This window comes from Rana temporaria, chromosome 2 (genome assembly GCF_905171775.1).
Source record: "Rana temporaria chromosome 2, aRanTem1.1, whole genome shotgun sequence".
In the NCBI taxonomy this organism is placed as follows: domain Eukaryota; kingdom Metazoa; phylum Chordata; class Amphibia; order Anura; family Ranidae; genus Rana; species Rana temporaria.
Window position 1 is genome coordinate 447,131,433 of NC_053490.1, and position 27,959 is coordinate 447,159,391.

Consider the following 27,959-nt stretch of genomic DNA (forward strand, 5'->3'; position numbering starts at 1 on the left):
CGTACGGCGGCACTATAAAGAGGAAGTTCCATTAGAATGGTGCCACCCTTTGGGCTGATTATGCTAATTTCCCGTTTCATAACTTGCTTCTGAGCATGCACGTTTTTTTCCCCGTCATTAAAGCGTTTACACACGACCGTTTTTCACAACGAGAAAAACGACGACGTTAAAAACAACGAGAAAAAGTAGAGCATGTTCTAAATTTGTAATGCCCATTTTTCTTCAACAAGAAAAATGCTCTGGAGCCTACACACGACCGTTTTTTAATGACCATTTTTAAAAAATCTAATTTTTCTCTTCATGAAAAACGGTTGTGTGTACGCGGCATACGTCTTTCCCGCTAATGCAGATAGCAGAGATGATGTGATGACATCACCACCGTTCTCTGCATTTGTACAATAAGAATAAAGGGCACTATGGTTATGCATTGGGTGGGCATTTTCTGTCCTGCGCTGACGATATACCCTGAATGTTGCCTGAATGTTGAGGGCTGCTTGAGTAAAACTGGGCCCTATTCATCCCTGAAGACTGAAAACATCTAATAGCAGAGATAATGCATGGGACAGCTCTGAATTGAATATGACTAGTGCAGCCAGAGCTGTTTTTTGTTTTGTCTGGGGGACCCTTTTAAGAAAAGAAAATTGTAGAAAATGTGCTACATGTATACTTTATGTACTCTTGACAGCCCAGTAATATTTAAAAAAATTGTATGAAAAATATAACATGATTTTAGCATGAAACAAACGAGTTCCTAAAATATCTACAAATTTAATGTAGCTATTCTGGATTAGGTAGGCTCTTTCCCGGCCCCTATTTTAACTGCTACATTGTCTAATAATGGTGCGGGTCAAAGAAAGGCACCACAGCATGTTGTGGGTAACATAGGCATCCAACACTGTTGGAACTGTCAAATGCTGAATGTCCTGAGGGAGGCTTCAATGCTGAAATGAGGTGAATGTAGGAAACACAAACTGCCAGAGAGGTAACATATAATAGCTTTTCTATTGTAGGAAAATGTAATCTGATTTTTTTCTTTTGCAAGTGACAGGATTTCTTTAACCACTTAAGCCCCGGACCATTTTGCTAGCCAAAGACCAGGCGACTTTTTGCGATTCGGCACTGTGTCGCTTTAACTGACAATTGCGCGTTCGTGCGACGTTGCTCTCAAACAAAATGTACGTCCTTTTTTTCCCAACAAATAGAGCTTTCTTATAGTGGTTTTTGATCACCTCTGTGGTTTTCATTTTTTGCACTATAAACAAAAAGAGAGCGCAAATTTTGAGAAAAATTCAAAAACTTTTTGCTATAATAAACATTCCCTAAAAATATATAAAAAAAAACATTTTGTTCTCAGTTAAGGCTGATACGTATTCTTGTACATCTTGTAAAAGGCTGATACGTATTCTTGTACATCTTGTAAAAAAACAAAAAATCACAATAAGCGTATATTGATTGGTTTGCGCAAAAGTTATAGCATCTACAAAATAGGGGATAGAATTATGGCATTTTTATTATTATTTATTTTTTTACCAGTAATTGCAGCGTTCTGTGATTTTTATCATGACTGCGACATTATGGCGGACACATTGGACACTTTTAAAACATTTCCAGAATTATTGTCATGGCATACATAAAGAAAATATGGCTACTCTATTCTATATTCATTATACACATTTCATGAATTCCTAATTATTACGCCTCGTACACACAATATGTCCATCTGATGAGAATGGTCTGAAGGACAGTTGTCATAGGTTAACCGATGAAGCTGACTGATGGTCTGTCGCGCCCACACACTATCGGTTAAATAACCAATCGTGTCAGAACGCGGTCACGTAAACCATGTACGACGGCACTATAAAGGGGAAGTTCAAATCCAATGGCGCCACCCTTGGGGCTGCTTTAGCTGATTTTGTGTTGCCTGTTACAGCGTGATGAATGTGCTATCTCCATAACGAACGCTAGTTTTACCAGAACGAGCGCTCCGGTCCCCTAATTTAGTCTGAGCATGCGTGGGTTTTTAACCGATGGTTGTGCCTACTAAAGATCGGTTTTGACCTATCAGTTAGCAATCCATCGGTTAAATTTGAATTTTTTTTAATCGATGGTTAAATAACCTATGGGGCCCACACACGATCGGTTTTGACCGGTAAAAACGGTCCTTTAGACCGTTGTCCTCTGGTTAACCTATCGTGTGTACGAGGCCTAAGTGTTTTCTTTCTGATTTAGTTATGAGCTGTTAGCTGTGCAGTGTGAAAAGCATCTTTTTCTGTCTGACCATACATACATTGTTCCATCTTTTTGTGTTGCTTGTATAAACCAGACACTGGTTATAGTTAATTAAAATGGCTTTAAATGGTATCTACATTGCCCTGTGGAAATCTGCCAGGTTAAAACCCATAGTGAAAAATGAACTTTAGAGAATCACAGTTTGAAGCTAGTTGCTACAGGGCAATACAGGCAGTTCTTTGATTATTAAGGCCATGTTTGATCACTTCCATTGTGCTTTCAGTCAATATCCAACATGAAGCTGGGATTTTATCAACTAATGGAATTTCTGTAATACTTTTATTCTGAAATGTATATTGAAATGTGCTGGGTAACCTTTCTTTTTAATTCTGGCCTAATTGCTTACTGGAACGAAAAAATATTACGTTTAATTTTATCTTACGAGACTTGTTATCAATCTATTTATTTGCTGACAAACCTCATTTTTAATAAATCAAAAGAAAGTAACACATTTTCCTTCAAAGCTGGCATCTTCTAGTCTGCTTATATTTAATTTTTGTATCCTCATATTTTCTGAACACAGGAATATCCTTTGGCAATTATCCGAGGGCTGGAATGCTTCTGTGGATACCCTACAGTTCAGTTTAACCTTTATGAACGCTTGGATGACTCTTTGTGCACTGGGTCCCTGAATGACAGCATTGGATCAGAGGTCCTGAGGGAGGACAGCTATTGTTCTGTCTACCAGACTCCCATACAAGGTAAAATCAAAATTTGTTGCCTCACTTAACTATTAGTACAGATGTTAAGCTGTGAATTTGGAAAATAGTGTATAGCACAATATGGATTATATTTATAAAATATCATTTTTATGTTAAAACTGAAGTTATGTTATAAAAGGATCTCCACTTGCTCTTGTATAAAAAGAAACAAACAAAAAAAACTTAAACACAGAGCTTGCACTACAAATGCAAACAAATATGCATTTAAAAAATCAATTAGTGTAAACATACTTACCCACAGAGCCTAGGCAAGGGTGATGTCATTTTCCTTCTGGCATTATCCCCAGGAATGCCAAATAACCCATCTTGTGAGAACATGGGGCCAGATTCACATAGAATTCCGGTGGCGTAACGTATCCCATTTACGTTACACCGCCGCAAGTTTTCAGCGCAAGTGCTTGGTTCACAAAGCACTTGCCTGTAAACTTGCGGCGGCGTAACGTAAATCCGTCCGGCGCAAGCCCGCCTAATTCAAATGGGACGTGTATCATTTAAATTAGGCGCATTCCCACGCCGAACGTACTGCGCAAGCTCCGTTTTGTAATTTTCCGCCGTGCTTTGCGCGAAACGACGTCGCACCGACGTAATTTTTTGAACGGCGACATGCGTTACGTTCCTTTCCTATTCCCGTACGACTTACGCAAAAAAAAAAATTCAAAATTCGATGCGGGAACGACGGCCATACTTTAACATGGCTAGTCTAAATATAAGCCATTGAAATAGCATGAGTAACTTTACGACGGGAAAAGCCGATGTAAGAGAATGCGACAAGCGCGCATAGCTTCGTGGATCGCCGTAAACAGCTAATTAGCCTACCCGAGGCGGAAAACAACGCAAACTCCACCCAGCGGGTGCCGAAGTATTTCATCCTGAGATCTGAAGGCGTACGAAGCCGTACGCCTGTCGGATCTTAGCCAAATGCCGTCGGATCTTTGTTTGATAATTCAAAATAAAGATACGACGCAGCAAATTTGAAAGTACCCCGGCGTATCAGTAGATACGCCGGCGTACTCTCACTGTGAATCTGGCCCATGGTCTTTCACTGTGGTGCAGGATCTTCCCTTAGATTTGATACACTTAAGCCTTGTATACACAATCAGATTTTCCACGGACAAAGCCTTGGAATTTTGTCCGAAGGGCGTTGGCCAGGAACTTGTATTGCATACAAATGGCAAAGAATTGTCGGCCAACAAACAAAAAACTATGTGTTTTTTTTAGATCTTTAGCGCCACCCTTTGGGCAACTTCTGCTAATGTTGTGTTATGGTTAGCATTGCTTCTGGGTAAGCATGTTTATACTTTGGATTTTTTTTCCGACAACACACATTTATTGACTGAAAATTTTAAAGCATGCTATCCCACATTTGTTGGAGGAAATTCTGACAACAGTTGTCTGATGGAGAATACAAACGGTCGGATTTTCCGACAACAGCCTGCCATCACACAATTTCCATCGGAAAATCTGATCGTGTGTACGAGGCTTAACATTCTCCAGGAACTAGCCAGAAATATTGGGGCCATTTACTGTATAAATACAGTGCATCCGTTAAGTATTCACTTTTTTCACATTTTGTTATTTTACAGCCTTTAGCCCTGTACACACAATCGGTTCATCTGATCGGGCCGATGGACCGTTTTCATCAGACGAACCGATCGTGTGTGGGCCCCATCGTTTTTTTATCCATCTGTGAAAAAAAATAGAACCTGTTTTAAATTTTTCTTATGGTTAAAAATCCGATCCATCGGTCAAAAATCCATGCATGCTCCAAATCAAGTCGACGCATGCTCGGAAGCATTGAACTTCATTTTTCTCAGCACGTCGTAGTGTTTTACGTCACCGCGTTGGACACGATCGGATTTTTAACTGATGGTGTGTAGGCAAGACTGATGAAAGTCAGCTTCATCGGATATCCAATGAAAAAATCAATCGGATTAGATTCCATCAGATAGCCGATCGTGTGTACAGGGCTTAACTCCAAAATGGATTAAATTCATAATTTTCCTTAAAATTCTACAAACAATACCCCTTAATGACAATGTATAAGAAGTTAGTTTGAAATCTTTGCAAATGTATTAATAATAAAAAATAAAAAACTCACATGTACATAAGTATTCACAGCCTTTGCAATGACACTTAAAATTGAGCTCGGGTGCATCCTGTTTCCACTGATCATCCTTGAGATGTTTCTACAACCTGATTGGAGTCAACCTGTGGTAACTTCAGTTGATTGAACATGATTTGTAAAGGCACACACCTGTCTATATAAGTCCCCCCAGTTAACAGTGCATGCCAGAGCACAAACCAAGCCATGAACTCCAAGGAATCGTTTGTAGACCTCCGAGACAGGATTGTATCGAGGCACAGATCTGGGGAAGGGTACAGAAAAGTTTCTTCAACATTGAAGGTCCCAATGAGCACAGTGGCCTCCATCATCTGTAAATGGAAGATTACTACAGTATATATTCTGCCATTGCTGCTGCTATCCTAGTTCCTAGGATGTTATGTTGATCTTAGGGCTTTGATACTTCATTAGTTACTGACCTAGAACAAGATCCAGAACAGATACCTGTTTGCATACATTTTTTAGGTCAGTGACTTAGAAAGCATAGAAGCAATCATGTCATGCAGCCACATGTGGATGACAGACCTGGTACATCTATTATGTCTGATCCAAGGGCATCTATTGTAGGAGTTGGCAAGTATTCAATAATAATACAAGTAAGACAAAAGAGTAAAATAAAAAAGTTTTATAAAAATGAAATTGAATAAATCAGAATGAAAACACACATGTAGATCATGCATGCAATACATATTAGGTATTTTTATGCATGCCAGAGTAAGGGAAATAATTATAGAGGCAGCATGTATGGTATTGTATACAATTTTTTTAAAGCAACACCTATGACAAATTTTGGGTATTGCAGTTTGTCCCATTTTATGGCCATGCACAGATTTAAAGCGGGAGTTCACCCATAAGAATTTTTTTTCAAAAAATCCCCTTAGATTCCTGCTCGTTTTGTCTAGGGGAATCGGCTAGTTGTGTAAAAATATGAGCAGTACTTACCCGTTTTCGAGATGCATCTTCTCCGTCGCTTCCGGGATATGGGTCTTCGGGAGCGGGCGTTCCTTCTTGATTGACAGTCTTCCGAGAGGCTTCCGACGGTCGCATCCATCGCGTCACTAGTAGCCGAAAGAAGCCGAACGTCGGTGCGGCTCTATACTGCGCCTGCGCACCGACGTTCGGCTTCTTTCGGAAAATCGTGACGCGTTGGATGCGACCGTCGGAAGCCTCTCGGAAGACTGTCAATCAAGAAGGAACGCCCACTCCCGCAGCCCATACCCGGAAGTGGCGGAGAAGATGCATCACGTAAACGGTAAGTACGGCTCATATTTTAACACAACTAGCGGATTCCCCTAGACAAAACAAGCATTCATCTAAGGGGAAAAAGTGTAATTTAGGGGTGAACCTCCGCTTTAAGTCTTCACATCTTTGCTAGCAAATGAACTTGACTCAGTCTCTTCTTTTATGTTTTTATTGTGTTTGTGGCACTAAACCACATCTAAATTTATTTTTCCTAGAAAGCATAGCTTTTATAAACTATTTTATTAACTATTTTGTGCATCATAAAAAATGACAAGTATTTTGTTCTCTGGTTCTTCTGCTTTCAAAAAATATATATTATTTTGGGATTATAAGTGTGTTTTCATGTAAAATACATGTGCATTTTAGCATGTGTGCAAAATAAAAAGAAAAAAGGCTCAGGCAGCGTAAGGTTGAAGGTTCATGCAACAAATGGTGCAACTTGCAACAGATTTGTGTAACTGTCAGTAAAAAGAATATAAATTAGTTGCAGGAACAATTTTTTGCCTCAAACAGAAATGTGTCCTCGACACAATACTTAAAAATTTGACACAATTGCAAAAAAAATACAATTTATTCTAGCATGGAAAAGGTCTCATTTACCATTTTCTTATCACCTATGTGGCCCTATTTCACAGTCATAGCACCTGAATATAAAAGTGTCACACATAAGAGCTACTTGGATTTTTCACTTCACTTCATAAATAGCAAGATTGTCACCTTCTTGAATTTGACACAGGACTTTTTATTGAGAACATAACATCAGGAAGGAGTTGTAAATGTTTTTTTTTTAAATTGCCAATCTTTACGGTTAAACCAAAAAATAATTAAAAACTGTATTCACACCTAACCATGTGATAATAATAAATTGTTTCCACCAGTTATCTACCGTATATATCCACAAGTATCAGTCTCCAAAAATATGGGGTATCCCTGAGAATTGTGGCCAGTCAGTTATCTTGCACTACAGTTTTTTCCTTTTAGTTTTTAGTCTACAGTTGATCTCTACATTTCATGCAGGGTTTGTGTGTTTTATGAAACTGGCCTTCATTTGTGCTCAGGTCTAGGAATGTTTATATGAGTGTGTCCATAAAGGTTAATACAAACATTAAGGCAATCATAAAATTTCAACTTTGCAATAAAATTTGGTAATAAAGATTAGGCATTTGAGGGATTGTGATTGAAACTTTGATTTATTTTCACTAGCTTTTTGTGACTAAATTTAGTATCTCCTTATGACCTTGCTTAGCAAAATCTGACATCCCAAAAACCTCATTATGAATAATAATGAGCTCAATGACAGTCATAATGTGTGGCATTTTCTGTAAATTTGAAACATATGAAAGCAATCAAAGCTGATATTTCCCCCAAATAAAAATATAATGAACATGCAGATTTGCATTGACCATAATTTCCCGATATCCCTAAAAGCATATCACTATAAATGTTTGAAAACTGGTATAAGTCTTTGTTTAAATTTTTATGATACACTTCCAATTGCAATTATTTTTTGTTACGTGAACTGGAATGTATTTACATCTCTTATTTTTGCTGTGGAAAGCACTGACTGCTCAACACTGAAATATGCAGGTTAAAGTCGAATAATATCCTCATGTCACACAGGAATGACTCTAAAGAGATTTTATCTAGCATCTCCATCCGGTAATTGCTTCTCTGTGTGTAAAGTGACCATTTGATATTCAATGTAGTATATCTGTTGCTTAATCATAGATAAGGAAACCAAATTATGGACTAGACCAACATGTGTTACCATATACCCTATCAGGGATTTTGAACTGAAAAACATTATTTTGTGCTACATATTATTTTTTCTAGAGAACTAGCTTGCTGTGATTCGATCAGTTTAGGGGTATTATTTACTTTCTGTAGCTTTTGTCAGAGAGCAGGAATTCTTGGGTTTGTTCCTTTAAGGTTGGGCATAAATTATAGATATCTGAAAGAGAATGACAGATGGGGAGACATCTGATCATCATTGAATGTGTTGGGACCTGCTACACTGAAAATTGTGACTTGGGCAACTGTTATGCCACGTACACACCATCACTTTATGTGATGAAAAAAAACGACACTTTCTGTGAAGTAAAAAATGACGTTTTTGAAACTTCAATTTTCAAAGACGAAGTTGCCTACACACCATCGTTTTCTCACAATGATCTTGCAAAGTGAGGTTACGTCCACCACGTTTTACCATTGAAGCTTGCTTCATGAGTAGCTTCTGGGCATGCGTGGATGAAAAAACGTCTTAGAAAACGATGTTTTTTGCTACACACGGTCAATTTCTGTGAAGTAAAAAGTGCACTTTTGAAAAACGACACATAAAATTGAAGCATGCTTCAATTTTTTTTGGTCGTTTTTTACAAGACATAAAACGACGTTTTCCCCCACACACAGTCAATTAAAGTGACGTTTTTAAAAACGTCATTTTTTTTCATCACATAAAGTGATGGTGTGTACGCGGCATTAGAACCAGTAATCAGCTGAGAAACTTGATATTAGAGTAAAATTACCCTTTCGTTCAAAATATTAGGATATATATTATGTAAGTAACTTTACAGGACATTTCCCTTCCATCAAATTAACAGTAAAGACTGCATCTTGATTGATATGTGATAAGAGCAGCGAGGGTGGTAATAACATTTAGGGGGAAAAAAAATTAACATTTTGTTATGGACATTGTTTGTTTTCTGAAATTTCTTACAACCTTAATGAACCTGCAGATTTAACTGTCTATAAATATCTGGATGGTTGGTAATTCTGCATCACTCATACCTTCTTCCCCCACAAAGGCCCTGCTTAAGATTTGATCTTGGATATGAACTGCATGTCTGTGTTTTGCTGCTGGATAATGTATATATTTCCAGAGACTTGAGTAAAAGCTTAATAGGGGCAAATTATCACCAAACGGGTGCACGTTATAACATGTACCCACTGGTGTGTGTTGTGTAGAGGCATTGTTACAATGCATCACATTGTTGTGTTTTTTTATATTTGTTTTACTGAATTGAAATGTCACAAAATGGCATTTTATTTAACTTTATGCACTGCAGCACCTTTTGAGGCCATGTAGTGTGTTGCGCCTTGCTGCAGACATAGGGGCAGATTCTCGTACAGCGGCGCATTTATGCGCCGGGCGTAGCGTATCTAAGATACACTACGCCACCGTAACTTACTTTTTTTTTTAATCCACAAAGAATCTGCGCCGTAAGTTACGGCGGCGTAGTGTATCTTTGGCGGCGTTATGGCGCGGAATTCAAATGGCTGTGATGGGGGCGTGTTTTATGTAAATACGTTGTGACCTGACGTAAACAAAGTTTTTTTTAACTGCGCATGCGCCATCCGTGGGTGTATTCCAGTGCGCATGCTCGAAATTAACCCGGAACAAGCCAATGCTTCCGACGTTGACGTCATTCTACACAAATCCCTATTCGCAAACGACTTACGCAATAGACGTAAAAATTTCTAATTTCTACGCGGGAAGGACGGCCATACTTAACATTGAGTACGCCTCATAACAGTAGCTTTAACTATATGCCGGAAAAAGGCGAACGCAAACGACATAAAAAAATGCGCCGGGCGGACATACGTTCGTGGATCGCCGTAACTAGCTCATTTGCATACTCAACGCGGAATTCGACGGAAACGCCACCTAGCGACAGCCGAAGAATTGCAGCTTAGATCCGACGGCGTACTAAGACGTACGCCTGCCGGATCTCGCCGAGATGCCGTCGTATCTTGTTTTGAAGATACAAAACAAAGATACGACCCGCAAAATTTTAAATTACGCGGCGTATCAAGAGATACGCCGGCGTAATTGTTCTGTGGATCTGCCCCATAAAATGCATCCTGTCCAATTTTTCAGCACATTTGTTTGAAATTAAATAATATGGCATAGGGCACATTTCCTTCTCTATGCACTGAGCATTGGTGTGAATGGCCCCCTAAATGGGCCTCTAAATGGGCCTAACCTCAGTTCTGTTTTGTCTACTCAAATGCAGCTATATACAATTGTAATGTCAATGCAATAGATTCCTTTTAAAAATGTATGCAGTGGCTTATATTAAGCTCTCACATATGCATCTGGAGCACAGACCTCAAATGTGTCCTGGAATCAAGGATATTGATTTGTTAAATAATAACTTGGTGACACATTTTCACCTCCATGTTTTACGCAGATGAAATAGCAGCACTCTGACACAAGTCAGAGCCACCAAGTAAATCTTTTTCAATAATTCATGCATCCTTAGGCATAGCTGCTTGTTCTTTGTATCAGCGTATGCACTGAGCTGAGCTGGAGCTTGATTCCCAGTCCAGCTGAGAGGTAGAATGAATTCTCTAATAAACAATCTGAATGGGTCACAGGTCTCTTGTTATTCTATGCTGCATCATAAAAATGAGCTCCTTGACTTGCAATGATTTGTTGATGACCCTAATGAAGGACTACATCCTTTTAATTTTCCCCTGAATATCATTTCAGGCTTTAAATGTACGCAGAAATAAGGACAAACGGCACAGATATAACAGGTGTTGGTTTTGATTGCTATGCCTATTGCAGCCAACATCTTGCTTGATCTAAAACAACTATTTAATGGGATCTTGACCTAAAGAAATGTTAATCCCTGGTATATATAAAGGAATAATATAAATCTCTTTGGGGTAATGTACATCCATATTAAACTTTAAATGGGACCTGTCATAATAAATACTAAAGGTTTATGAATGGTTTAGGTGGTAAACCTACCTGAGAAAAAAAATGTTTGTGGTCATGGGTCAATTAAATTTTCTGCTCACCTTGATCTCTCAGGCCTCGTACACACGACAGAGTTTCTCGGCAGAATTCGGCGAGAAACTCGGTCAGAGCCGGATTCTGCCGAGAAACTCTGTCGTGTGTACACTTTCGGCCCGATGGAGCCGCCGAGGAACTCGTCGAGAAAATAGAGAACATGTTCTCTATTTTCTCGTTGTTCTATGGGAGAACTCGGCCCGCCGAGCTCCTCGGCGGCTTCAGGGCTGAACTCGCCGAGGAACTCGACGTGTTTGGCACGTCGAGTTCCTCGGCCGTGTGTACGAGGCCTCAGAGGATCCAACAGCAAGAGCTGCTTGTCAAATTACCAAGTTTTTATCCCTCCTTGAACATTGCCATCACCACTGTGGTTGTTATTAGGGATGGGCCAAACAGACCCCTGTTTGGTTTGCAACCAAACTTATGAACACAGTGAAAGTTCGGACCCGAATAATGAATCTTATTCAAGTCAATGGAACCCGAATGTCAAAAATCAAAAGTGCCCATTTTAAAGGCTTATATGCAAGTAATTTGGCATAAAATGATTATAGGGGTCCGGGTCCTGCCCTGGGGGACATATAAAAAAAAGTTTGTGAAAAACGTAATTTTTTTTAATTTTTTTTGAAAAAAAAAAACGTCATTTTTAAATGAGCAGTGATGTTTTGTTTTTTAAAGTGAAAGCACAAAAATGAAAAAAAACTTTCAATATAGTGCCTGAGGGGTCCCTTTAGTCTACTTGTAAAGTGGCAGATCTGTAACATGTCTAGAATCTGCTGCAGCAATAATTGCATTTATAAAATCCCAACAAATGAAATGTTCCCTGTAACTTGCCTTTATTTTGCTTAGCAACAGCTGGAGAGCCAGTATGTATGATGAGGCTACAATGTAGTGCACTGGGAACAAGATTAGTGATTTTTTGGATACATTCTGGTGTCACTTTGACTTTGGATAGAAGTAACTGGGGTGTAAAAATTGGTCTTTGGGTTTCGGTGGTGCCTTCCCACCGTAACCCTATAGAGGTACTTTTGATGAAAGCAAGAATTGACCTCGCTGTATAAAATTGCAATAATATACACCTGTCAAACAGGGGCAGAAAAATTGGTCTTTGGGTGTGTCGGTGGCATCTTCCCACCATAACCCTATAGAGGTGCTCTTTATGAAGGCAAACAAAATTGTAATGATATGCACCTGTCAAACAGGTGCTGAAAAATTGATCGTTGGTTGTTAATTGTGCCCATGAAACCTATACCAAAAACATTCTTCTAGATGAAATGATTGAACACCCTCAAAGCTAGGCAGCCTCAAAGTCCTGCAGAGATTCCACATCCCAAAAAGACTGAATCAGTGATATTGGCATCAGGGACTGGTAATACAGGACTGATTCATTTTTATAAAAGTCAAACGGTCCACGGAGTCTGTGGACAGATACGTTCTATGATCAGTAACTAAACTTCCTGCAGCACTGAATGCCTGTTCTGAAATCATGCTGGATGCAGGGCAGCCCAACAACTCAATAGCATACTGGGCTAGTTCTGGCCAGTGGTCTATTCTCAGGACCCAGTAAGTCAGTGGATCATCAGCTGGAAAGCTCTCCATCTCTGTTTTGGCCCCAAGGTAATCGTCCACCATGTGATGCAGACGATGCCAATGGGATGTGGAAGCTGACAGCCCTGGGCGGCGAGGACTAAAAAATTCCGAAATGCCTCACTTAGGCAAACGCCCTCTCCAACACTCCTCTCTTGACCAACAGAAGACTCAAAACAAAATTCCATGACACTATAACCTACTGGAGTCAGGAAAAACATTCAATAATATTCTCTTTAACGTGTCCTCAAGAGATTTTATCTTGTAACACTCTGTGGGGACGGAATAAGTTCTGAGACCTCCCCCTTATAACGATGGTCAAGGAGGGTTGTCAACCAGTAATCATCATCCTTTATGCCACGTATTCTTGGGTCCTTTCACAGGCTTTGAAGCATGAGGTTGCCCATGTGCCTCAAATTTGTAGAGGCTTGAGAAGCAGACTCCTTGGGGTCACTCAGGATGACAGCATCTGGAACTTCCTCCTCCCAAGGGTCCTGGGGTTGGAAAGCCATTGCTTACAGATTGACGCATGTCTTCCTCTTCATCGAAGCCTATGAAAGTGTCAGAATCCATCTCCTCATCCTCCTCCCCTCTATCCTCCTGTGTTTTCTGTGACATAGGAATGATGGTGTCTGGATAAAGTGGGCCTTGAGAGGAAAGGAAGTCCTCCTCTTCCTCCTGCTGCTCTGCCTCTGCACCACCAAATTGAGGACATGTGCCAGGCATGGCACTTGTCAACTTTCCTTGTCTAAGGGCAGACAGGAGGTTTGAGCCATTATCGCACAGCACCATTCCTAGCTTCAGATGGCATGGTGTGAACCATCTCTGGGCCTGTCCTTGCAGAGCTGCAGGAATCTCTGCTCTGGTGTGGTTCCTGTCCCCTAAACACACCAGCTGAAGCGCATGGAAGAGATGGCAGCGGGTGACGTCCGTGCATAAGCTCCTCTTCCCGTATGCGGCGTTACATCCTGGTTGGACTTTGTCAGCGGGGAGTGGAGCCTGAGTGTCACCTGGCCTGTTAAGTAACAAGCTGGTGACTATAAAAACTATAAAAACCAAAAGCGGAACCGGAAGCCAGAGACAAAAACTAAAACGGGTGCCTTTCTCTATGGGGTCACTAGCTCACATGAAAAGAGGTACGCCCGAAATTCATCTATAAAAGACCCCCACTCTGATGGACATACTTGCCCCCAGTGGGATTGATCCCCCCTTTGAAATAGAAAATAGACTTTTACATTTTTTGTCAGGTTTCTATGCATGCGGAAAATGTCCAGCATGCAGGCAATGCAAACACAATCTGAAGAAAGGGAAGGATTTTATTGCATTTGCCACAAAAAGAAAGTATCGGATTAAAAAATCTTATTACTTGTGACACCATTGGGGTGGTGTATATGTTAGAATGCAATTGCAGACTCCAGTACGTGGGGAGAACCTCCAGACCCATGGGGGTCCGCAGAGCAGAACATGTAAACAACATAAAGAGAGGCCTTAAAACCCATAATGTGTCTAAACACTTTAGAATGTTTCATGACAGAGATCCAAAATGCCTCAAGTTTTGGGGCTTAGAAAAGGTGAACAAACATTGGAGGGGAGGGAATTATATTAAACAATAAAGTCAACGGGAATCTCTGTGGATCCATGAAACCAAAGTTTCCGTGCCTAGGGGGTTAAATGTTGAGTTTGATCTCAACTGTTTTATATCAGATAAGTAGACTTTTTTATTATTAAATTCATATTTTAGCTTATATTTGAAATTGTTAAGAGATGGCCGCGGGTATTTTTTAATATATGTCCATTATTATATAATTTTTATTACTCATTTTATTGTATATAGGGACTGTATGTGTAATATATTTTTATTGCCATCTTTACTCTTATGTTTTTTACCTCCTTTCATGCAAACTAGTGACCCCATAGAGAAAGGCAGCCATTTTAGTTTTTTTCTCTGACTTCCGGTTCCGCTTTTGGATTTTATAGTCACCAGCTTGTTACTTAACAGGCTGGGTGACACTCAGGCTCCACCCCCCGCTGACAAAGTCCAACCAGGACGTAACGCCGCATACGGGAAGTGGAGCTTATGCACGGATGTCACCCGCTACCATCTCTCCGCTGGATTGAGATATTCAGCTTCCATGCTTGTTCGATATGTTTGTTTTAACCCAGTGCTACCATCAGTGTATACCTTTTTATATGTCCCCCTCCTTTTATTTAAATAAACATACGGAGGCCATTTAGATTGTTTCCTTAATTTTTTTTATTTTTTTTTGGTCATGCATTCCAATGCGATTTCACCCAGCAACTTTTAGTGGAGATCACAGACACTGCAGGCCAGCCCTGGTTTTGCTGCTCACCTGTTTGGAGACACTCCTGCTGCATGGATCATTTGATATTATCCCTTGTTGGATACATGCTTACATGACCTTCTCCAACAGAGAGGTCCATCTTTTCTGGTAAGCACATTGGGGCAGATCCACAGACATCTGCACCCGCGCAGCGTATCAGAGATACGCTACGCAGCCGTACCTTACCTGGCTTTAGTTCGAATCCTTAAAGATTTCGCGCCGTAAGTTACGGCGGCATAGTCTATCTCTGGTGGCGGAATTCAAATCGGCGATTAGGGGGCGTGTTTCATTTAAATGAAGTGCGTCCCCGCGCCGAATGAACTGCACATGCGCCGTCCCGAAATTTCCCGCCGTGCATTGCGCTAAATGACGTCGCTAGAACGTCATTTTTTTTAACATAGACGTGAATTACGTCCATCCCGATTTAACGGACGACTTACGCAAAAAAATAAAAAATTCAAATTAAACGCGGGAATGACGGCCATACTTAACATGGCAAGTCTAACTATACGCCGCAAAACACCAGCTTTAACTATACGCCAGAAAAAGCCGACTAGAGACGACGTAAAAGAATGCGATGGCCGCGCGTACGTTCGTGGATCGTCGGAAATAGCTAATTTGCATACCCGACGCGGAAAACGACGCAAACTCCACCCAGCGGACGCCGAAGTATTGAATCCAAGATCCGAAGGCGTACGAAGCCGTACGCCTGTCGGATCTAACCCAGATGCCGTTGTATCTTGGTTTGAGGATTCAAACTAAAGATACAACGCGGGTAATTTGAAAGTACGCCGGCGTATCAGTAGATACGCCGGCGTACTCGCTCTGTGGATCTGCCCCATTGTGTGTGTGGTGGAGGATTCTGTTGTCACGCTCACCAGCAGAGGATTCAAACTCACCTTTTTCACGAGGGACTTTATCCTTACCTTGGTCTTACTATTGGGACTTTTATATATATATATACTGTATTTATTATATATATATATATATATATATATATATATATATATATATATATATATATATATATATATATATATATATATATATATATATATATATATATATATATATATATATATATGTTGTGATTTGCATATCATGGTTTCATTTATTACTTTATTTGAGCTGCACATACCCATTGTTTTTGTATTGTTTCTATAGGCTTGTGATTACCTATTTGTGTTCAGCTAGCATTTCATTTTGTTTATTCATATTGGTTGTTTGCGCTGATTGTTTTTCCTATAAATCCACCATTTCAGTTTGGTTATTGTATGTTTCTATTCACTCTTTTGACTAGTTTATCTCAAGATGAGGACCATTTTAAACTGACTCACACATACAGCATGTACCTGCATGGTAATTTTATAGTGCTCATTTTCTTTTTAAGATACAAGATGTACAACTCGAAAGTTCCTACCTACAAAGTCCAAAGTCTTTGTTGCCTTGTCAAGCTTCCCTGGAGCTGGAAACACATGGGTGAGGCACCTGATAGAGCATGCTACTGGATTCTACACTGGAAGTTACTACTTTGATGGGACTTTGTACAACAAAGGTGAAACTACAAAGACTTACCTTTTTTTTTAACCAGACACTGGGGTTACATGACTGAAATAACTTGCTGCTTTTGATTTTCTCAGGTTTTAAAGGAGAAAAAGATCACTGGAGGAGTGGACGAACTGTATGTGTCAAAACTCACGAAAGTGGCAAAAGAGAAATTGAAATGTATGACTCCTCAATTTTACTAATTCGCAACCCTTACAAAGCCTTGATGGCAGAATTCAACAGGAAGTGTGCAGGACACCTGGGATATGCAACAGAGAGACACTGGAAAAGTAAAGGTGAGACTTTAAGTAGGTAACACACTGTTTTAGAATGCCAAAAAACAAAACCTGGACTTAAATGTACAATGCATAACACAATGATGCACTTTTTTTTATAATGTAAGCTTGTTTTAGCTCTTTGGTTATGACATAGTCTATACCAGGGCTCAACATTTCAAGTCCTGAGCTACTAGCCAGGCCTCAAGGTTACTCGCCACCAGTTGCCCCACCCAACCCCTACAATGTCCCTCCCCTAGACACACCCTCATAAATTATTTCATGAAATGACACTTAAATGTTTTATGCAGAATTAAGTTTTAAAAATAAATATTAACAACAACTCTATCCGTGCCCAAAAATGCAGCCATGTCTACCAATGCAGCCACGTGTCCCCAGTGCAGCCACGTGTCCCCAGTGCAGATTTGTGTCCCCAGTGCAGATTTGTGTCCCCAGTGCAGCCACGTGTCCCCATTGCAGCCTGTGTCCCCAGAGCAGCCACGTGTCCCCAGTGCGGCCTATGTCCCCATTGCAGCCTGTGTTCCCATTGCAGCCTGTGTCCCCATTGCAGCCTGTGTTCCCATTGCAGCCTATGTTCCCATTGCAGCCTGTGTTCCCATTGCAGCCTGTGTTCCCATTGCAGCCTGTGTTCCCAGTGGAGCCTGTGTTCCCAGTGGAGCCTGTGTTCCCATTGCAGCCTACCTGTGCTGGGTAAGAGAGAGGAGAGCCGCCGCCTGTTTGTTCAAAGCGCGGGGAACATAACAGCTTTCAATTCAAAAGCTGTGTTCCCTGCCGCGAGCCATCATATACAGCCCCTCCCCCCTTGTCCGGGAAACTTTGATAGACAGATCACCCGTCCAATGCTGTTCAATTTAAATAAGTTTTGCTTTAACTATGGGATTATTTTATCACATACAAAGCAGATCCTTAACCACTTCCGGACGGCCGCACACTGATATACGCTGGCTGTTTTTTAAGAGGGATATCTTTGTTATGGCAACAGCTATCTGTCATAACCCAGGTATCCTCCTCTTTAGCCGGCGGTCCGGTCTCCGATAGTCGTGGTCTCTGCAGCAGATTTGCCGCGAGATCACTTTTATCAATGGCCGCCGCTTACCGGAGTCGATCGGGTCTTTCTTGTGGCTGGGTATAGAGACGAGTAAGGGGAAGATTGCCCCCACCCGTCTCCATACCATAGCAGGGCGGAAGTGGCGTCAAAGCGTCACTTTCGCCCATAGCTCTTAAAGGGCCATTTTTGTTTGCATTTTAGTGTAAATATGAGATCTGAGGTCTTTTTGATCCCAGATCTCATATTTAAAAGGACCTGTCATGCTTTTTTTCTATTACAAAGGATGTTTACATCCCTTGTAATAGGAATAAAAGTGACACAATTTTTTTTATATTTTGTGTAAAAAATACAAATAAAAAGGTAAAATAAATGAGAAAACATTTTTTTTTTAAACGTGCCCAGTCCCGCTGAGCTTGCGTGCAGAAGCGAACGCATACGTGATAAATGTCACCTATGGAGATTTTTAATGGTAACAGTTTGTCGCCATTCCAAGAGCGGGCACAATTTTAAAGCGTGACATGTTGGGTATCAATTTACTTGCCGTAACAATATCTTTCACAATGTAAAAAAATTGGGCTAACTTTACTGTTTTCTTTCTTAACTCAAAAAAGTGTATTTTTTTTTCCCAAAAAAGTGTGCTTATAAGACTGCTGCGCAAATACGGTGTGACATAAATTATTGCAACTTCCGCCATTTTATTCTCCAGGGTGTTAGGAAAACAATGTATAATGCTTGGGGGGTCTAAGTAATTTTCTAGCAAAAAAATATGTTTTTAACTTGTAAACAACAAATCTCAGAAAGAGGCTCGGTCCTTAAAGCGGAGGTTCACCTTAAAATCATCTATATACCATTAGATCCAGCATACTGCTGACATCTACAGTATGCTGGTATTTTTTTTTTCGCTGTACTTACACTGTTATAGATCTTTTCATCCGGCTCCAAGTTTTCACTCCCGCGGGGAGTAGACGTTCCTATGAAGAGGGGTAGATGATTGACGTGCGGGTAAGGTATGTCACGCATTCCGAAAATAGACGAACTAGGACTTGGCGCTATACGGCACCTGCCGTGTAGAGCTGACTGCGCAGGCGCCGTATAATGCCGAGTCCCAGATCGTCTATTTTCGGAACACGTGACGCGCCTTACCTGCACGTCAATCATCTACGCATCTTAATAGGAACGCCTACTCCCCGGGACAGTGAGAAAAGTGAAAAGAACTATAACAGGGTAAGTACAGCGAAAAAAATAAATAAATACCAGCATACTGTAGATGTCAGCAGTATTCTGGATGTAACGGTATATAATAGTTTTAGGGTGAACCTCCGCTTTAAGTGGGTATAGATATCATCAACTTTAACCTGGCAATAATTTAAAGCTGAACTCCAGTCAGCTGAAAAAGTTAAGAAACCAGTGCCCCTTCCCCCTCCCCCATGCACAATAGCTGTTCATATACCTATAATAGTTATATATAGTGTATACAAATAAATACATATTTAACTATATAATTGAATAAAGATTTATACAATAATCTAGGAGGTGAAATACTTGTATTAACCATTTCAGCTCTGGAAAGGTTTACCCCCTTCATGACCAGGTCATATTTTGCGATATGGCACTGTGTTTCTTTAACTGGCCATTGCATGGTCATGCGACACTGTACCCAAATAACATGTATGTCCTTTTTTTCCCCACTTTTGGTGCTATTTGATCACCTCTGTGGTTTTTATATTTTTTAATATATAAAAAAAAGACCAAAATTTTTTGGAAAAAAAACAACAATAATATTACTTTATGCTATAAAACACATCCAATAAAAAAACTAATTTCTTTTTAGCCCAATATGTATTCTGCTACATATACATAGTGGGGCAGATTCAGAAAGAGATACGACGGTGTATCTCCTGATACGCCGTCGTATCTCTGAGTTCTGCCGGTCGTATCTATGCGACTGATTCAGAGAATCAGTTACGCATAGATTTCCCTAAGATCCGCCAGGTGTAAGTGTCTTACACCGTCGGATCTTAGGCTGCAATTCCAGGCCGGCCGCTAGGTGGCGTTTCGTTTTTTTACGCGATGAATATGCAAATGAAGATTTCCACCGATTCAGAAACGAACGACCGCCCGGCGCATTTTTTTTACGTCGTTTGCGTTCGGCTTTTTCCGTCGTAAAGTTGCCCTTGCTATGTGCGGCGTATCCTATGTTAAGTATGGCAGTCGTTCCCGCGCCGAGTTTTGAATTTTTTACGTCGTTTGCGTAAGTCGTTCGCGAATACGGATGGACGTAATTTACGTTCACGTCGAAACCAATGACGTCCTAGCGACGTCATTTAGAGCAATGCACGCTGGGAAATTTTATGGACGGCGCATGCGCAGTTCGTTCGGCGCGGGGACGCGCCTGATTTAAATTTTACACGCCCCCTACCCGCGGAATTTGAATTCCGCCGGGGGATTTACAATACGCCGCCGTAAGTTTACAGGCAAGTGCTTTCTGAATAAAGCACTTGCCTCAAAAACTTGCGGCGGCGTAACGTAAATCAGATAGGTTACGCGGATCTTTAGATCCGCTCACCTATCTGAATCTAGCCCAGTGTCTACAAACTATGGGATATATTTATGGAATTTTTATTTATCTTTATTTTTTCTCTAGTAGTGATGGCGACTTATAGCAGGACTGCAACATTGCAGCGAACAAATCGGACACTAACTGACACTTTTTTAGGGGGGACCAGTGACACTAAAACAGCGATCAGTGCTAAAACATATGCACTGTCACTGTACTAATGACACTGGGTTAACATCGGGGGTGATCAAAGGGTTAAATGTGTTCCTAGGGAGTGCTTACTAACTGTGGGGAGGTGCTTATATTGTGGGAAGGCAGAGATCCATGTTCCTGCTTAGGAGGAAAAAAATATCACTACCTTCCCTACTGACTGAACAGTGATCTGCCTTGTTTACATAGGCAGAACACTGTTCTCCTTCTCAAAGGAATAATCTGCGGACCAAAGAATAAAAGAGTCTAAATGAACTTATTAGTTCATACTTAAATTACAGCAAACATTTTCTGGTCAGAAGGAACTTCTCCTTCTTCAGGGCTTCAATTTAAGATAACAACCTTGAGTGGACTCAAATTAGAGCTTTCCTGTGTGAATCTGCGTATGGAAGCTAATTGCTGGATCAAGAGTTACTGGCTGGCAGGATCTGCATGAGCAATCAAGATTCCTAATATGTTAGCAGGCCCTCAACATCCCCATGTACAGTGCAGGTGTGGGGGTTCAGTTTAACCACTTCAGCCCCAGAAGATTTGGCTGCTTAATGACCAGGCCATTTTTTTTGCGATACGGCACTGCGTCACTTTGACTGACTTTAACTTTTTTTCCCACAAATAGAGCTTTCTTTTGGTGGTATTTGATCATCTCTGCGGTTTTTATTTTTTGCGTTATTAACAAAAAAAGAGTGAGAATTTAGAAAAAAAATTACTTATTGTTATAATAAATATCCCCATTTAAAAAAAAAAAAGGATTTTTTTCCCTCAGTATATGTATTCTTCTACATATTTTTGGTAATAAAAATCGCAATAAGCATATATTGATTGGTTTGTGCAAAAGTTATAGCATCTACAATATAGGGGATATATTTATTTCATTATTATCATTATTTTACTAGTACGATTTTTATCAGGACTATGACATTATCGTGGACACATCAAACACTTTTGACACATTTTTGGGACCATTGGCATTTATACAGTGATCAGTGCAATAAAAATGCTCTGATTACTGTGTAAATGTCACTGGCAGGGAAGGGATTAACAATAGAGGGCGATCAGGGGGTTAACTGTGTTCACTAGTGTGTGTTCTAACTGTAGGTGGAGGGGATTGCTTATAGGAGATCACAGATTAGGGTTCCTAGCTATTAGGAACTTCAAAATCTGCCTCTCCTCAGCTCACAGTTTACACACACGTCCCTGTTCTGCCTCTTGTGCCCCTGGTCATTGCGACCGCTGGTCATGAGCATCGGCACCCCTGCAGTGCAGCGGGCGTGCATGCACACCTGCTATCCCGCTTAAAGGAGCCGACGTACAGCTATGACGGCTCACGGGATTGTGCCGAACCTGCCACAGTATAATGACAGCGGCTGGTCAGCAAGTGGTTAAAAAAAATAGCCTATGTGATAATGTTTTTGACATTTACAAACAAAATACCTACAAAAGTGATAACTGTATGGTAAATTCAGCTAATCAGCACTGTAATCCTTTAAAGCAGAGCTCCACCCAAAAGGGAAATCTCCACCTGTTTGCTTCCCCCCCCCCTCCGCTGCCTTATTTGGCACCTTTTGGGGGGGGAGTGGGTACCTGTTCTTGACAGTTACCTGTCCCCACTGTCGCCATGGCTTCACTGCCAGTTTCCCTTACAAGGAATGGCGGCAGCAGCTCCTGAGAGCAGCTATGGTAATTTTAGCTGCTGACTTTACATTTTTAGGGGGGGTGGGCTGTAGCTCTGCTTTAAGTACACTGAAAAATCCTGTTTCAATTGATCAAAAGAAAAAAATATTGTATGGCTATGGAAGTACTGCTTGAGTTCATGTTTTTTGTGAGCTTAGTCGTTCATGACCTATATAAACAACAAATGGCATAGGTTTATCGGACAATATAAGCTTCATAATTGTCTGTCAACTGATAATATGATAAATAGTGGTCTATGATTATAAATGCTAAAGGCAGGTCGATTAGCCCTAACTGGTTCTTTACTCAATAATTAATGCAGCTACAACAAACCAAACTGTTCCTATCTTAACCTATCTATGTGAAAACCTCATCAACATGCCAATTAACTTTTCAAATATAGCCCTTTTGTTTTAATTTCATATTTTATTTTAGACCCAGTTATATCATCATTGGATATCACCAACACAAACTGCAACAATAGTCCTGCGCATGAGTGAGATAACCAAATATAAAATGTTATTCTGTTGCAGAGATGAATAATTCTCTTAAAGCCTTGCTTCCCTCTAGGACTGGGTTGTCCTCAAAATACTGTAAAGTAGATGAAAGAAAGAGGGCACACTGGCATAGTACATTATCCCACACAATTTTATTAGGAATCCCTAAAATAAAAAAGTACTGCTTACAAACATAGGTAGTAAAAGTGCTCATTGGGCCACTCAACGTGGTAACACGCTTCCAGAATGTCCGATAACTCGAGCATAGGGCAGACCTCCCTAGAGCCCATGCTGGTTGACGCGTTTTGAAGGTATGTACTTCTTAGCTTTTACTACCTAAGTTTGTGAGTAGTACTTATACTTTATTTTACTGATTCTTAATAACATTGTGTGCGATAATGCACTAAGCCAGTGTGCCCTCTTTCTTTCATCTATTATCATTGGTTCTCTGTGCTCCTCTATGTAATGCAGGCACCTTGGCTAATGGGAGTGGGCATTGGGATATAACTTCTTGAAAATATCACAGCATCCTATCTCAGTACTCTGCCCAAGAACACTCAACGATGATGCAAGCAGCGGGCTGGTTCTTGGGAGGTGTTATGCAAAATGTCAAAATGCCTTGATCGGTAAATGTCAGTTTGGAGAAGTGTAAAAAGTTCATAGAGGAGCCCCACATAAATGTAATAACACTCCTGTTTCTGTTTTTCTTTCATTTCCATCACAAAACTCCTCTCTTATCCTAAGCTGGGCAGTGCATAGCGTGAACTGACTTCTTAACCTGAAGTAAGCAATCGCTAAACCATTCATGGGTGGCGGTTTCCTGTGAAAATAGTTGGTTCTAAGCAGTTGGAACCTACTATTTTTAACCTTGATACAAAATTCAACAAATACTTTCATGCTAAAGAATTTAAGGAAAAGTAACTGTATTTCCAAAGGCAGAGAAAACAAGAACACAGCTTGAGCCAGTACAGAAGGTAAAGGTAGAAAAAAAAGTAAAGAAAAAAAACAAGAAATAAACAGGATATCCAACAGGCATGCAGAACCAAAATCATGTTTTCAATTTGCATAACCAACAAAAGTGAATTTCTTGTATTTATAATTATTTAAATGTCACAGTCTGATGCAGGAGCGTGACTTACAGCTATGGATGAATCACCTCATAATTGACAGCAGGATGCAGAATGCTTAAATAATCTTGATGTTTGTTTGAAGCTTTCAATTGAACAAAACTAGTGCATATATGTATATACATATATATATATATATATATATATATATATATATATATATATATATATATATATATATATATATATATATATATATATATATATATATATTTATTTATTTATTTATTTTCTATCTTTTATATACACATATTTTTTAAAGCAAGCACCCCCACCACCACCTTCCTGACCTCCTGACCCATGTGACTAGTGATAAATAAGTTTTAATTAAAGTTTCCCTGAAATCTTTTAAAAATTGGGAGATTTGGTTGAAATTTTGGTGAAGTGCATTGGAGACAATTGAAAATGTATTTTTTTTTAAAGTGCAGTGGGCTCTGAAAGGCCCAGGACATGCTCCTTTCAACTGTCCTGGCCCTATCAATGCCTCCTCCTATTTTATTTTAAAAAAGTGACAGTATAAAAAAGTAAGATAATAATGTGAAATTGACATTACCCAAATAATGATCAAATACACAGAAAAGAGGGGAAAAAAACATAAAGAACACAATTTGAAATAAATAAATAAAATCTAAAATAGATCTTTTAAAAGAAAATTTCTCAAAACTTTAATTACTCACTCGCCCTGGATGTGTCTTCCCTGGATGTGTCTTCTTTGTAAGAACCAAGATGGCAGCTCCCCTGAAGGAAATGGCTCGAGCATAGGTGACAGACTAGAGCAGAGCTTTTGTGAACTAATTATGTAGAGGTGAATTGTTTATCAACTCAATTGTTCATACAGTTAAAAAGAACAGGTTGGTTTAGTAACGCCAATAAACAGTTGTGGAAATCTACTTTGGCCAAAAATGACTTTCTTTGTCTTTCATCTTTTTCCAGAATGGCCAGAATTTGTTAATAGCTATGCCTCCTGGTGGGCCTCGCATGCATTGGATTGGCTTCAGTACGGAAAGAAACTGTTGGTGGTCCACTATGAAGACTTAAAGAAGGACCTTATTGAAAAGTTAAAGGAAATGGTGACTTTTCTCAACCTACCAATAAATGAGGATCGATTCCTATGTGTGGAGAACAACAAAGATGGGAACTTCAAACGACTAGGCTCCAGCCAAACAGTCTTGGATCCTTTCACAAGAGAGATGAAGAATTTAATCAATGGATATATCAGGACGGTAGATAAAGCCCTTAGATCCAGGAACTTTACAGGCTTACCAGAAGAATATATGCCAAGATGATATCTGGAGAACAAGCTTTTCCAAATGTATTATGTTACTGGCCACCGCAAAATCTCTCCACTGTTCTTTGTGCTTCAGAGAAACCTAATGTTTAAAATAGAATCAGAGTAAAGAATAGTAGAGAGCTGGCTAAAGACCAAGGCTAATGCTTTTAGCATATTTTCTATAGGTGTTCCTCATTTCTACCTATTGCTGGGAGTTGGACAGTTGTATACTGTGTCTTCTGGAACTGGTTCCTTTTGTTAATTTGTGCTGCCTTCTAGCAATACTTTTCAGAAGTAGTTTGTGGCAGTGCCTGAATCTCAAAAATATGTCATGATTTAATTTTCTGTATAAAAAAAAAGAATAAAGGTGAAAGCAGATATGGGCATGTTTTCATTAAACATATCCAGTGTGTGTATATATAGATACAGTAGATGCACACATTTATACATTTTGTTTCTTGAAATTGAGCTGGAGGTTGAAATTTTTTTTAAAAAAAGCTCATCTATTCATGACTGGCTGACATACTGTATAAGCTACAGTATATATGGCATGGTTTGCAAGGAGGTGGAAAAAAAGAGTTACATAAAATCACATTTGCACATTTTATATTTCATTACCACTGTGGGTTTAAGAAAAAAATGTTTTATTCAGTTGGTTTAAAGATATTGGGTTGCTTCACCTATCTTAAAAAAAAATGTGTGTGTGTGTGGATATGTATATGTGTGTATATATATTGTTATATACATATACACATTATCTCACAAAAGTGAGCACACCCCTCTGGGCATGGAGTTCCCCAGAGCTTCACAGGTTGCCACTGGAGTCCTCTTCCACTCCTTCATGACCAGATCACAGACCTGGTGGATGTTAGAGACCTTGTGCTCCTCCACCTTCTGTTTGAGGTGTTTGCCCCGCAGATGCTCAATAGGGTTTAGGTCTGGTGACATGCTTGGCCAGTTCATCACATTTACCTTCAGCTTCTTTAGCAAGGCACATATAAAAGAGATAGTGCAGCGCTAATCAAAGTCCATAAATCAAAAAATTATCCAAGTGATCTTCAAACGGCTCCTCAGGGGAGACTCATTGGGGGGGGGGGGGAATCAGGAGAAGCATCCCCTGGTCTCAGCACACCTGGCGGCCTGCCCTCCAACGCCAGGGCGATGCGGGTGAGGACCACATTGGTGTCCTCCTGCAGCCTCACCCCCGCCTGGATGGCTGCCGTGTTGGCCCTGACAGCCTCTGTCAGGGCGTGGATCTCTTCACCCATGTCTGCTGTGGTGGTCTGCAGATCAGTCATGCAGGTGACCACAGCTGAGGAGTTACATCCGACATCCTGCACAGCTTCCTTTATGGAGGCCATGCTGTCTGCCATGTGCTCCATACTCCTCACGACCTCACCCAGATGGCGGGTCTGGCGGGCCTGGTCCCTCTGCAGGTTTTCTGGCAGAACGTCTGCCACCCCCCTTGTCTTCCTGGTCGCCTTCCTGGGTCCTGATGTGGCTTGGGGCTTAGAAGAAGGGGAGACCCTTGGGGGGGAAGCCCTGTTGGGGGAGGAGTGGGAGGGGCTACCCCTGATGGAGGCCTGACTGGTGCCAGCAACAGGGGGAGACTCCTCCAAATGGAGCCTCACCTCATTGCCACTGGTGACCTCCTCCTCCTCAACCTCCTCATGAGGAGAGGTGTGGCCACTCCCCTCCACAGAGGACTCTGGGCTTGCCAGGTGGTCTGCCTCAGACTCATGTCCGGGGGATGGTGTGGAATGGCCAGATGGCCCAGCACCCTCCTGCACATCTGTGGATGACACAAAACATTCACAGGTTGGAGGATCCACACACTTGTCACATGTTCCCTTCCACCCCACACATGCTACACACCAGATAGAAAAAAAACACACTTACCTGTCCTCAAGACCTCCTCAATGGAGTCAAAGCCTGGAACTCCCTCCACTTGATGCCTGTGGAGGCACTGGGCAACCACCCGCTCCTCAGCAGTGAGCGTCACAGTAGTGGCTGGTCCCCCTCCAGTGCCCCTGGCATGAGTGGTCATCTTGGCCAGCTTACCTCGAACCACGCACTGCAGATCATTGATCTTTTTTAATATCTCATTGGGGGTCCTGGCCTCACTCCCCAAAGCATTCACATCATCTGCAATCTGTTGCAGGATCTCCCTCCTCCTGGCCTGGGTGGTATTGGCACTCTCTGGGCCATGGAGAAACCTATCATACTGGGTCATGGCCCTGACAATGATAGCCCTCTCCTGTGGGGAGTAATTCAGCTTCCTCTTCTTCCCAGCTGCTGACATGGCTCCAAAACAAACACCTACAAACAACAGAACAAAAGCACCTTGCTTCGGGGGGGGAACAGGAGGATGTACTTTTGCACTGGACGGGCGCATGTCTGGGCGTATTTATGCCCTGGGCGTATCTCACTAATTACTCCGGGCCTAGTTCATATCTCACTGATTACGCCGGGCCGAGTTCTGAGCATGTGCAGAGAGGCGCTGAACATAGTCAGTGTCACGGCGCATGCGCCGTCCGTTCGGCCCTTCATTTGCATGGGGTCACGGCTCATTTCAATGGAACATGCCCACTTCCTTCCTACTTTCAATTACGCCGGCTTACGCCTAGGAATTTACGTTG

General features: G+C 40.9%; 1 protein-coding gene across 2 annotated transcripts in view; it reads left to right on the forward strand.

Annotated features, from left to right (window-relative positions):
* WSCD1 (WSC domain containing 1) overlaps nt 1–25,700 on the forward strand; it is a 285,880-nt gene extending 260,180 nt beyond the window's left edge. Inside the window, exons 6-9 of one of the 2 annotated variants that reach the window (XM_040338467.1) lie at nt 2,813–2,990; nt 16,490–16,654; nt 16,740–16,952; nt 24,984–25,700. In XM_040338467.1, coding sequence (XP_040194401.1) covers nt 2,813–2,990; nt 16,490–16,654; nt 16,740–16,952; nt 24,984–25,336 — 909 coding nt within the window. In that variant the 3' untranslated portion in view covers nt 25,337–25,700. The remainder of the gene's footprint in view (nt 1–2,812; nt 2,991–16,489; nt 16,655–16,739; nt 16,953–24,983) is intronic. The other variant, XM_040338468.1, reaches the window with a different exon arrangement.
* The last annotated feature ends 2,259 nt before the right edge of the window (nt 25,701–27,959 follow it).